This window comes from Papaver somniferum, chromosome 7, assembly GCF_003573695.1.
Source record: "Papaver somniferum cultivar HN1 chromosome 7, ASM357369v1, whole genome shotgun sequence".
Taxonomy (NCBI): Eukaryota; Viridiplantae; Streptophyta; class Magnoliopsida; order Ranunculales; family Papaveraceae; genus Papaver; species Papaver somniferum.
In genome coordinates this window covers 1,878,065-1,891,932 of record NC_039364.1, presented here as the reverse complement: position 1 = coordinate 1,891,932, position 13,868 = coordinate 1,878,065, and the positions used below count along the sequence as shown (strand labels likewise).

Genomic DNA, 13,868 nt, shown 5'->3' with positions numbered 1-13,868 from the left:
GTGTTCATTTTTGTTTAAAAGTCTATAAACTAGTTTTTTAATACATTTATGCGATTAAATTGTTTACTTCTTTGTTAAGTAATGACGTTAAAATGTTTTATTCCATCTTATAAATCATATACAAATAAAATTAGTGTTGTAATAAGGTCATAATACTTATCAATTTATCATATATATATAAGCCGAATTTTAAGTGCCGAACTCACATTAATAAAACAAATATGCACATATGTATGTTGTTCCGAACAACGAACCGTTGACCGAATTTTTGACCAAATCCAACCTATCAGAATCCGTATAATTCTCGTACGTATACCGTCTCGAACTACTACCCGTACCCCGAATTGCTAACTAGGGGATGGACCCTCAATTCTCTCGGAGCTGTAGTAAAAAAAAAAATTTGAGAAATACATGGGCCTATTTGGAACTATGTTTAGGCCGGTTTTTTATTCGAATTCTCTTTTGGGCCCGTTTCCACTTTTCCATCCACTTTTATTAACCCCGGTCAGTATCTCACGAGTTTAGTCAATTTCTCATTGGCGATAAGATTTTTCAAGTGCAGTTTTCCATAGTTACCCTTCAGTCGTGCAAAGAAAGGGAAGAAATGTCATGTGCAGATCACACGTGTGTAAGCGAATCGTGTATGACCATTATTTTCAATCTCATAGTTGAGATCTCTAGAATATCTTATGGTGTAGATGTATGAGAAGGTTCTAGACAAAATGGGTGCAGCCCACACGGTCATAGTAGACGCGTGGAGAGGCCATAATCGATAATTTCTTATTACGCCATTTCGATGTAAATCTACTACTGGCATGCTTCAAGGTTTTTACTTACACAACTCAAGAGACAGAAATCGACCATTTTTCTTCTTCTACTTATTTTCTTTGGTTTCTTTTCTCTCTTCGGGTATTCTTCCTTCTTTCAGTCGATCATTTGCTTCAGTCGATTACAGTAATGAAGTTGAGAAAGGATAAAGTGCTCGCGTTGAATAAAGATGCATTGAAGATGACGTAGAAGAAACCACGGGATAGGTCAATAAATCTGAAACCCTAAATGAATTTTTTTCTATTTTTCTTACTTTTTGTTTGAGTTTGTGACAGAGTTATGGGTTTGATGGTTTATGCTCGTTTTTGGGCTTGATTTTGTTACCCATAAAAATCCTAAAATCAATTTTGGGGAAAATTGATTTCATGCAATTCCTATAATTTAACGCATGTTATTTATCTTTTAATTCATTTTCTAACCCTAATCGCATCAACATCATCATCATCAAATCATCGTGTTTAGTGTCTAAATTAATTTTGGGTACAAACATTGGCGCCGACTAAGGGAATTCGAGTGAAAGAATCGTGTTTTATCATTGAGAAAGGTGCGGAAAAATTGGTGCATAAGTTCCATGCGAAAAGGTGAGGGTTCAGAAAACCGTTACAAGGGATGAAAAAACCTTTATAAGGGTTGAAGAAACTTGTAAGGAACCGCAAGCTCGTCAACGCTATTAGATTAGTCAAGAGACGTATTAGCCAATAATAACTCGATTAGTTTAACATGAACGTTAATTAATAGAAAATAATCTAACAACGATTTAGATACGAAACTGATACCACTCGATAGATCTCGAAAAGTTACGCAGAATAGGCTACTCGAACGTGTCCGTCGGATACCGGACGAAGAAGAATTTATCAGATTAGTGAGAAGGGAAAATTAGTCTTTTAATATTCTAACCGACCTGTCTTCCCTTATCTTTTGGGGGAGTTCCTTTATAATTTGTCTTGGTCTTATCCCAGACCAAGAAGATAAACTCGATATCATTTATTTTCTTCCTCTTATCTTCTTTTTCTTTCTCTCTTTCTCTCTTTCGCTGTTCTTCACCTCCGCTGAATTCATGTCAGATTTCTGAGATTGTAAGGTCGAGATAATTAGACAAGAGTCATGGTTTATTGCTGGAGGTGGTGTGTTTCTTGGCTGGATGAAGAGAGAAGATAAAGTATTATATCAGAAAAGATATGAGTTAGAGTTTATAGAATTGAATGATGTTCTGAAAAGTTAGAAGATGAATTATAGAGTTATTGTCGATGAAGAGTCTTGGATAGTTGTTTAATTGAAGACTTGAAATCGATTCAGTGACGAACCATTGAGTTAGGGTTTCTCAAGATGAACGAGAAGTTCGATTTAGGGACGTTTAAGAAGGATTGAAGTTTGGGTTTTTACTGATTGAGAAACGGAGCGGAGTTAATTAGATGTTGAAGTTTGGGTTTTTACGAATTCATGCACACTCCTTAACGAATGTATATTTCACATTCCGATCTCTACCCTTGATTTAGTTTAGGGAGTTATGTAATGAGGGTCGTGATTCTAAACATGGAGGATAATGGGGCCATCAGTGAAATAATCAACCAATCAGAAGAATATGTGAAATATACACTCGTTAGAGGAGTGTGAACAGATTTGGATTCGTGGCGATGATCATTTTTCAATTTTCCACTTGCCAACTAGTGATGAAGTGTCAAAATTGGCCACGTCTACATGTTACACAGTGCTCGATCCGAGTTGCAGTGAAAACTCAACAATTCGGTGGACTTTTAAATCGTTTTCCTAGACTTGGTTGTTCTAATTTTCCGTCGGAAAATGGTTCATATGACCAAAACCCATAAAGTACGGGAATAATGAACTTGTAAAATATAGGCCTGGGTGAAAAAGACATAGGAAATATTAGCCATATATACCCTTTGCTTTAATCTTTATTCTTTTTCTTATCCCTTTCTCTCTCTATAATTAAAATTAATCGCGAGAAATGTCTTAACTTTCGAAATATAAGTCAGCTTTTAATAAATATATATTTTTGGAAAGGGCTCGAAAATCTCTACAAAACAAGATTCATTATTGATATGAAATTCGAAAAAAAATATTAATTTTTAACCAGGCCTGAGTATACATTATGCACCCCAGGTGCAACTTGGCAAAAAAATTATTTCCTATGAAATATGCATTATGCACCCAGGTGCAACTTGGCCAAAATTTATTTCATACAAAAATATGCATTATGCACCCAGGTGCAACCTGGCCAAAATTTATTTTCTATAAGAATATGCATTATGCATCCAGGTGAAACATGGCCAAAATTTGTTTCTTGTAAGAATATACATTATGCCCCCAGGTGCAACCCTGACCAAAACCTATTTCGTGGTGCAACCAGCCAAAAACATATTTCCCGTAAGAATATGCATTATGCACCCAGGTGCATCTTGTGCACTTAGTGGATAAATCTAAATTTATCCTAGTAATCATCTACAATATATTATACACAACCAAAATTATTAGTTCATGATCTCGAGCAATAAAATCTACCACCATTACCATCACATTCACCATCAAAGCATCAATCAAAAACAAGTACTAAAGAAGAAAATTAAGAAGAACAATAAAATTTCAAAAAATTATACGTTATGCACTTAGGTGCATCAAAACCAAAACCTGTTTTTCTGTCAGAATAAATATTATGGACTCGGGTGCATTTTGTGTACTTCCTAGAATTTTTCAAATTTGTGCATGAACTCTGTGAATTTCAGAGGGAAAAGTTAAAAGAAGCAAACTTTGATTGATATAAGATTACAGGTGTATTGAACATAAAACAGTGAAAAATTAAGATCCAAGTTAACACAAGTTCATTGTAGAATTAGAAATATGATGTGAAAGATTAGCCCACTTAAGAGGATTCATTTCCCCCTTTCCGTTTATATATACCGGTAGGGTAAGCAACCAGACAACCGCTCAAACTTGGATTTTAAATCAAAGGTGGAACTTTTATATATTGATTTGATCAACCAATAAATTGAAGAAAATAGAGCTTTTTTCACCTTTGTTGTGTTTCCTTATTTCCTCTTTCTGAAATTCGAAGACTTGATCGGTGATTTGTTTTTCTCTTAATCAGGCTTGTATTCTCCAGTAAGTTTTCGATCTCAAATCGACAATGACAATTGCTTCGGTATATAGAGAGGGCAATTTTGTCATCTATCCTAAATTTAGTTGGGTGAAATTGTCAAATAGCATATTACAACCATTAAAATTGACTTTTGCCTATTTAAACAATAGTCATATTTTACATGTCTTATAGATCCAGGAATTCAAATCTAGGATCTTTTTAACCAAAAAACTGTTTTTCCGTTAATCATTTTTCAGAAAAAAAAAAAGAAAACAGTTAAAATCGGCCTATGTTTGGAAAGCACGGAAAAGCAAAAACAAATAAAACAACCTATATTTCAAAATTGACCTAAAAAAACACTAACCGTATAGGTGCGGAGCATAACCAAATTAGCAGCATTTTCTAAGATTTGGGATCAAATTTCGTAAACATATCTCTGACTGAGCGGCGGTATAGTGACGCTATAATTAATGTTTCACAGCACGCGCAGATGGAAACAACCGCTCCATGGTGGGGCGAACATAAAATGCCATCCGCACCAGGCGTGAGTATAACACGTGTTTTTATAATATTCGCCTTTCTGTGGCGTTTTTTTGACTCCGTTGAGTAATTTACTTGGAAGAAAGTGAAACTAATCTGAGCACCGAACAGAATGAATCACTAATAGAGAAGAGGACGGGAAGTGATAACACGTCCGACTCACACCAGGCAAATACAATACTTGCATTTCGTTGGGGCATACATTTCGCATCCGTCTGATCAGACGGTAGTAACATATTCGGTTCTCTGATGGGCAAACTTTTAATCTTCATCTGATATTAGACGGCCGGTGTTTTAATTTGCGTCTCAAAGGCGTTTAATACACGTCTGCTCAATCAGGTGATTATATGTATATGTCCGCTAGGTCTAAGACGTGGCTTACACTTCCGCTCAATGTCAAGATGTAGTTGCAGGAAATCCCACAACTAATATCCCTTTAACAATTTCTAGATTTAAACTTATTTAACATGAAAATGAAGATAACAATGATGGAAATGTAAAATAAGACACAAGATTTACGTGGTTCGATCAATGTGATCTACATCCACGGGGTTAGGGCTCACTATGATTGTTGAAATTACATTTGGATTACATTGAGACTCCATTAATGGGTATTTGGAGCTCTGAAGTGGTGAAGGAAGAAAAAAGGAGATAATAATAATAATAATAACAACAATAATAATAATAATAATAATAATAATAATAATAATAATAATAATAATCTTTGGGTGGAGAGAGAAGCTCCGACGATCGGCAATGGGTTCTTCTGGTGATTGAAAACCAGGATCAATCCATCCCTCGTTCGTGATTCAATGTTATATCTCCCTTTCTCCCCTCTGATTATTGTTAAACTACATATTGATGCACCTGTCTGCCATTGCTTTTTAGGGTTTTCTTTTGAAACTCCAGTTCCAGTTGGAAAACGCAATGCCCAGACCGCGTTTACGATCTGCTACCACTTATGAAATCATTCATGGCAACCTTGACTCCCAGGCCTCTTATTCTTCGCAGTCGGACAAGATCCCTTGTCCCTTTGCTAACTTTGATGGATGTCAAGGGGGTACTGGTGGATTAGGGTATTCCAGGAGTGGATTGATTCGGCACCTTAAGGATCAACATTTCCCTACTGAAGCTGCCAGGTCGCTCTGCAAGGTGAGAATTCAGAATATAGGGTTATGTTATACTGCATGGGAAAGTGTTCTGCAAGATATGCAATGCTGGCTTTGCACCAAATGCATGACCACCCATACTTGGAAGATGCCTTGCAAATCCAAATCTCATGCTGCAGATGTTATACCAGGGTCGTTTAATGGAGTTGGTGTAGATTTCCTGATACATGGTGTAGAGAAACCTCTGGTTGTGCCTACGGCCGTAGTTAACGCTCCCAATGTCTCATGTTGTGAGGAAGAAGCCGGGCTTACAGTTGAGTTACTCAATCAAATGTTGCAGCGCCAGATTACTACTACGGTAAGTATTCCACCGCACTGCAGGCTTCACTTCTTTCGTACATTGAAATCTGCTTTAGATTTTGTTATCGCAAATCCCACAAACCTTGTGGTCTGGTTACGTCTGCTCCTTTTGCCGATTTGCACCCTTAATCTGTATGAACCTAAAAGCTCGAGTGAGGAACGATCTGGTAACAGGAGGAAATTACAGGCAACTGCGATCAACTCCGCTCTGTTGACTTGGAAGGAACCTTCTGGGTGTTACAGCCTTGTTCAACAGTTGCTAGACCTGACTAAACAGCCTCTTAAGCAGCGTGTGGCCAGCAAAAAGAAGTCCAGCAAAAATTTGGTAGCCTGCAGAAAGAAGTTGAGTTACGGTCACTATACCGCTGCTATTCGTATTCTCTCATCCAGTGGTGTTGCTCCTCCAACCCCAGACACTCTTTACGAACTCCAGCAGAAACACCCTTTAGCGCAGCCTCCTGTCATTCCAACAGAAGCCATTTCTGCACCTGTTATCTCCATGGGGGCTAGTGATGTTCTTTTGCCTCTTAAGAGTTTCCCAAAAGGGACATCTTGTGGCAGAGATGGCCTCAGAGCACAGCATTTATTGGATGCTATGAGTGGTGTTAGCGCAGCTATTGCGGATGACCTGCTGCAGTCGATTACTGGAGTTGTGAATCTTTGGCTTGCAGGTAAATGTCCTTCAATTCTCGGTGAGTTTGTTTCCAGCGCGCCTTTGACGCCCCTGCTCAAACCAAGAGGTGGTTTGAGACCCATTGCTGTGGGTACAATATGGCGCAGGCTCTGCTCTAAATTGGCTGCCAATTCCGTTTGTAAAAGTCTGAACCCCTACCTGGGAAATTTTCAATACGCGGTTGGTATTCCGTGTGGAGGCGAAGGGATTCTGTATTCAGCCAACAGACTGCTCGAGATTTGTGGTTCTGATACCTCCAAAACAATGATGCTGATCGACTTCACCAACGCCTTTAATCTCGTTGATCGGTCTATCATCATAAGGGAGGTACGTGCTCGCTGTCCTACTATTGCATATTGGGTTGAATTCTGCTACATGAAGCCTTCCAGGTTATATTACCGGGACCATATCCTCTCCTCAACACAGGGGGTGCAGCAGGGAGACCCCCTTGGTCCCCTATTATTCGCACTAGCTTTGCATCCGCTCATTGAGAAGATTGCGTCCAATTGCACTCTTGATTTTAACGCCTGGTACCTGGATGATGGCACCATAGCTGGCGATACGTTGGAGGTTTACAAGGCCTTCAAGATTCTGCAGGATGTTGGTCCAAGCTACGGGTTGCATTTAAACATTGCCAAGACAGAATTGTTCTGGCCCTCTTTTTATCCGAGGAGGGAGTCTGCTTTCCCGGTTAATATTGGAAAGGCTACAGATGGAGTGAAGCTGCTTGTTGGCCCTGTTAGTTTAGACCCCAAGCTTTTGCTGTCGCACTGTGGCTCATAGAGTGGACAAAACTATTCAACTTATGGACAAGATTCAAGTGTTGTGTGACCCTCAATGCGAACTCCTACTCCTTCGTAGTTGCACTGGGTTATCGAGACTTTTTTTTGCTCTTCGCACTAGCTGTCTGATGGCTTGCTGCCTGCTGCAGAGCGTTTTGACAGTTACCTCATGCAGTATCTCCGGCGTCTCGTTGTGGGGGATAATGCTGGTTTTGGTAAGGTCCAACAGCGTCTGGCCACACTGCCGATCAAAGAGGGGGGGGGGGGGGGGGCTTGGGGTGCTCACAATGGCCGATACCATGCATTATTGCTTCCTAGCTTCTCAACTACAGACGCGGCATCTACATCTCTCTATTCTGAAGAACCCTGCAGCATCAGACCTTTGCCCTGGTTTTCACAATGCTTTGCTGCGTTTCGAGCAAGCCTGTAGGATTTCATCCCCGAACTTCAACATCAACGATACCGCCCCCCAATACATGAAGTCTCTGGCGGCTATCTATTTTGGCGCAGTTCGGGACCAGGTTCCTTCCAGCTTTTCTCCATCTCCTCGTGAGGTTGCTGTTTGGCAGTGTAATAGGCGAGACCATGCCATGGACTTCCTTAAAGCTATACCTATACCCGGCCTTGATCAGGATGTTGGGCCTAGACAAATTAGATCGGTATTGCAGTATCGTCTAGGCATACCCCTTTTTGATGAAGGAAGCAAATGCTCTTGTTGTGGAAAGCCCATGGATATCTTCGGCGATCATGCCATCCACTGTGCTAGTGAAGTTGGGCTTAAATTCAGACATGATCTGGTGAAAGACATCTTGGCTGATATGTGCTTTAGAGCTGGTGTGGTAGTCAGGAAAGAGGTTTTCGTGGGTGTCATCAATGGAAAGGATCTTCGACCTGCAGATATTATGGATTATAATTGGGAAGATGGTAGAGATGTGTGTCTTGATGTCACCGGTGTTTCCCCTTTCACTAGTGCTAGAACCCGCGGCCCCGCTCCGGGTCATGCCATTTCAGCGGCTGTCACTCGCAAGAATAATAAATATTTGGACGTCTGCTCTTCACTCGGGTATGGCTTTGGGGTGCTGGCCTTTTCCACCTTTGGTGATCTTGGTACGGATTTTGTTGTTTTTCTGAAGCGAATTAGGAATTGTATGGCACGACATGATGCCAATTTCAAAATGTGCAATTCTCTTTTTCATCAGTTAGGGATCGTTATTCAAAAAGGTGTTGGCGCACAGCTTGTTGCTAGATTGCCCACCATTCCTTGTAATGTTGATTTTGATATTGAATAATAATAATAATAATAATACGCTCCTAGCTCAGCTGGTCATCCCCGTTTCCCAAAGTTTAATGCGCTCCAGGAGTTCACAGGTTCGAGTCCCCAATGGCGTAATATTACAGGAATTAACATGGAGGGTAGTGTTAGTTTGCCCCCCTTTTGACACAATCTCATCCCCCTCCCGCCGTTTCGGCTCCCTTGGCTAAGTTATCCATGAGGCTCGCTGGTACATTAGCACAGCTACCTATTCAATTAATGTAATAGTATGTCGTTGGAGCTTAGCTTGTTAGGCTTCCAACTAGTTTCATGTAATAATATAAAAGAAAATTTCCATAATAATAATAATAATAACAATAATAATAATAACGGGCCCTAGCTCAGCTGGTCAACCCCGTTCTTCAAAAAGGTGATGCGTTCCAGGAGGTCCCAGGTTCGAGTCTTCGATGACGTAACATTGCAGGAATTAACATGGAAGGTGTTGTTAGCTTTTCCCCCTTGTGCCACAATCTCGCCCCCCAGTCCGCCGTTTCGGCTCCCCTTGGCAAGGTTACCCATGAGGCCCGCTGGTAGGCTAGCACAGCAACCTGTTCAATTAATGTAGTAGTATGTTGTTGGAGCCTACCTTGTTAGGCTTCCAACTAGTTTCATGTAATCATCGTTCTCCCATTAATGGAAATAAAATAAAATAATAATAATAATAATACAAATTCTGTTTTCTCTCTCTACAAATGTGTCCTCCTCTAAAGTGTGTCCCCTTTTCTCTCTCCCACCTTTCTCTTTATATAGGTGTTTAGATAGTGGATGACAACTAAGATATAGTGGGATATAGCTAATATTCCCCTTATTTTCGGATCCCTTGCTACGTTCTCGCACGCTAAGAAAATGAATGAATCTCACACACTAACGAAATGTGTTGTGCGACATTCTGTCCCTACACAAGCGCTTATTATACGTCCGATTGATTATCTTAGTTTTTTAATTCTTTTTTTGCTCTTTGCTCCGCCATGATTGTGGACGCCCTTAGCTATTTGCGTTCATCCCAGGTTAATTTTCCGATCAGGATTATATAAGGCATCAGGTACATCGGAGTAATTTCCGTGCTTGCACATATCACCATTCTTCCATCGATAAAGAATCTGGTGTAGGCAATTTTTGAACTTGGATTATTAGTATCGTCATCTAAAAACATTAGCCACCTTACGACCTTTCTTTGGTGCGGGTATTCCTTCATGCGAGTATACCTTACATGATAGTCACTCCAAAGGACACGAGTGAGGTAATACTTCGATACAGTGTCAGCAGCATACTACATGAAACCGTTAAGATTCAATCCCATGATACATTCATGTGGTCAACCATTAATCAATGTTTTGTTTATGATTTTCAAACTTTTCATGATACGGAAATGTTAGATATACGCGGAAATGCACCATGATGTGCACCTTGAAGTTTTGTGTGAAAGAGAAAAAAAAATTGTGAGTCCCACCCCTGTAAATCTTTCCCAGGGCTTCTCTAGCAGCCCTTGGATTTCTTTGCTGTGCACCGTGGTACACACCTTCGGTGTGTGTATCATTACTAGTCATGATAAATATCCTCAAGTTCCCATGCATGAACACGAATTATTTTGACTTTTGACTTTTCAGTTTTTTTTTTTTTTTTTTTTTTTTTAAGTAACTGATTGATGGGTTAGAATTAATATCAGCTTATCTTCTATCCCTCATCAAGCAAAGGCATCAAGATTAATCAGACCTTACATGACCGTCACTCTAAAAGGCATAAGGTACTTAGATACAGTACCAGCACCCCTTAGCTCGGCCTAGCGTGCATAATACATAACTGTTTACATTCCATGATACAATCATGTACAGTATTCAACTCTAAGTCGATTACCGAGAAACATTGAATCATAATAACTATAGACCACAATTATGAATAACTTTCAAACTTCTAAGAATTTTTTGACTTTTTATTTCTCCTTTCTTTTCTATAAATGGCTGATCGGGTTAGAATGCGAACAAGCCATGCTAATCAGTCCCCAACTCTAACTATAGTTTGTGAAAACGTACTTGTTACTGGAAAGAAATATGGGAGTGCAAACTGACAAGGTGAGGTTCAATGTTGGAGGCAAAATTTTCGAAACAACAGCAACAACACTTGCAAACGCGTGCAGAAGTTCCGTGTTTTGGAGCTATGTTTGATGATCAATGGAACCTTCAGCCAAGAAAAGTTAATGATGAATACTTTATCGATCGAAACCCAGAATGTTTCTCTGTTCTACTTGATCTTTTAAGAACAGGTGAGCTTCATGTTCCTCCTCACATACCTGAAAAATTACTTTACGAGGAAGCTCTCTTTTATGGTCTTCTCGATAAATTAAAACTGCAAAGTGGGGCCGATTTGATAGTAACCAGTTAAACTTAACAAGTTCGGTTAAGGGTCGTGCTCCTCACGATTATAGTGCAATAAGGGCAAGTCCTGGTGGAGGTTGTGCTGTTGCTCATGGCAGCATGGTTCATATATATAATTGGATGCTTCAAGAACATGCACCATTAAATCTGGATTATCTAAGAGATAACGATATTTCGTGGATGGACTCGGAGAATATTGTGGTAAGCGCGGGCCATAGTTTCGGCAAGGGCGATGGAGGAATGGGTCTTTTCAGTTCGTCAACAGGTGATCTAAGGCATAGGTATGATGTGAAAAACAAAACTGTTGGAGCTTTATGCTTTAATTCTGATAGTAAGATATTTGCATGCTGTGGAGGAACAAGTTCGGAAAACGGGATTGGAGTTTGGGATCAAGTGACTGGAAAACAGATTGATTTTTTGAATGCAACTTCTGATTCTTTCCCTCTTGGTGATGCTGATAAGGTTCAGTGGCTAAATGGAAGTAACTGTTTATTTGCTTCTGTTATTACAAGGACTAATCACAAGCACATTAGTCTTTTAGATTTTAGAAGTAAAAGTACGGTTTGGTATTGGTCCAATAACTCCAATCAAAACCTAAATCATGATCAAAGATATTTTTATGATGCAATTGCACTGGAAGGAAATTCTATTTGTGTGGCTGGTTACTATGACGATTTGGATTTCATTGATGTGAAAAGTACCACACGTAGAATTCGATGGAATCCGAGAAATCGGGAAGACGTTAGGCATCCTTGTTTTCCTAAATTAACATCACATGGGTGACATGTTATCTATTCCATGAGTGATAGTTCTTCATATGCCAGAAATGGAAGTATATTTGTGTTTTCTGCGCCCGACTACTCGATTTTAACATCTACTCTTGGAACAAGTAGATGTGTTCGACGTGTGGGAGACTCCATCTCCCCCTATTATTTAACGGTTCGGTATTTCATGCTTAAACTGAAACGGTGTTTCTCTAGCTACATGCTGGACAAGTGATTTTAGATTTTGTTTTAGGTTTGATGTTTCATTAAGTAATTTCCTGTTAGCAATTCCGTTTTTCAGCTTATATTGGTATATATTAATGCTTGTGATCTTGAACGTTATTAGTTCATGTTTTCCTACTTTATACTGTGGCTACAGTTTAATGCTCATATGATGAGCAGCTGGTGTATGTCAGACCTTACAAAAAAAATTTATAGAAAGCCCGCGTTTTTGGTGCACGCGTTAATTTAAACCATTCACCCCAACGGAGAACATGCGCATGGCGTGCACCTACGGCCTTAGCTAGACCGTACGATAATTACATGACTGCTTAGAATCTTCAGTTTCCTTCAGCTTTATTAGCAAGTAACAGAATCCCATCGAAGGAAGGATTAACTAAAGGATAATCATAACCGGATACTGAGCCTAATTCTTTTATAACTCGTATCCGTTATATCAGTATAAATACTCACCACAACCCCATTCTCGGAACATACCATTCTTTGATCAGTTATCAAGTATTTTCTGTCTAGCTATATATTCTATTATCTCACGTCATCAAATCTTCTTGAGAAGAAGCTAACTAAAAACATGTCGAAGTCATCATCAGACGTTGTGTGTTTTGGGGAGATGTTAATTGATTTCGTACCAGATGTTGCTGGTGTCTCACTAGCTGAATCACCTGGTTTTCTCAAGGCTCCAGGTGGTGCTCCTGCCAACGTCGCTTGTGCTATTACAAAACTTGGTGGTTCTTCTGCTTTCATCGGTAAGTTTGGAGACGACGAATTTGGACATATGTTGGTTGATGTTTTGAAAACGAATGGAGTGAACACCGAAGGTGTATGCTTTGACAAAGATGCAAGAACTGCTCTTGCTTTCGTTACGCTGAAAAAAGATGGTGAAAGGGAGTTTATGTTTTATAGAAACCCTAGTGCAGACATGATGCTGAGAGAATCAGACCTAAACATGGATTTGATCAAACAAGCTAAAATCTTTCATTACGGTTCCATTAGCTTGATAACCGAACCTTGTCGTTCAGCACACATGGCTGCCATGAAAGCAGCCAGAGAAGCTGGTGCGCTACTTTCTTATGATCCTAATGTAAGGTTGCCTCTCTGGCCTTCTACTGAAGCTTGTCGCGAAGGTATATTGAGTATCTGGACTAGTGCAGACGTTATTAAAGTTAGCGACGACGAGGTTGAATTCTTAACCCAAGGGGATCCATATGATGAGAAGAATGTTTTGTCACTTTGGTTCGATGGTTTGAAGTTGCTCTTGGTAACTGATGGGGAGAAGGGTTGCAGATACTTCACCAAAAACTTCAAAGGAGCTGTGAAAGGATACTCAGTGAAGACGGTGGATACTACGGGAGCTGGTGATGCTTTTATTGGTTCATTCCTTACTGCTGCTGCCGAAGATTATCTAATTGTGTTGAACAGTGAATACAGACTCAGAGAAGCTCTTAGAATGGCCAATGCTTGCGGGGCTATATGTACCACTAAGAAAGGAGCCATTCCAGGACTCCCCGACAAGGCTGCTGGGCAGAAGCTCATGTTTGATACTTCCCTGCGTAATATTGCGTCTGATTTTGCTCGAGCTTTTTAAGTTTGCTTTATGAAGTATGCCTTTAAAGGTCATGTGCGGTTTGCCTTCGATAACGTTGTTTTATTTTATTTTTCGGGTGTTTTAGTCTGTATTTCTTCTATTTAAAAAAATTGAACTCCTCACCTCAAGTATGAAAATATGCAATGAAATATTTTTGGTTGGTGCAAATATGTCAATTGTTAACACGACATGTCAAACAATTTATTCTT

The 13,868-nt window shown here is 39.7% G+C and overlaps 1 protein-coding gene and 1 pseudogene across 1 annotated transcript; both read left to right on the top strand.

The window, feature by feature from the left end:
• Positions 1 to 10,746: 10,746 nt before the first annotated feature.
• LOC113292845 lies at positions 10,747 to 11,853 on the top strand (annotated as a pseudogene).
• Positions 11,854 to 12,645: 792 nt separating this feature from the next.
• On the top strand, positions 12,646 to 13,659 carry LOC113292839 (probable fructokinase-5). The gene has a single exon (XM_026541679.1). The coding sequence runs from the start codon at positions 12,646 to 12,648 to the stop codon at positions 13,657 to 13,659; it is 1,014 nt and encodes a 337-aa protein (XP_026397464.1).
• Positions 13,660 to 13,868: the final 209 nt, after the last annotated feature.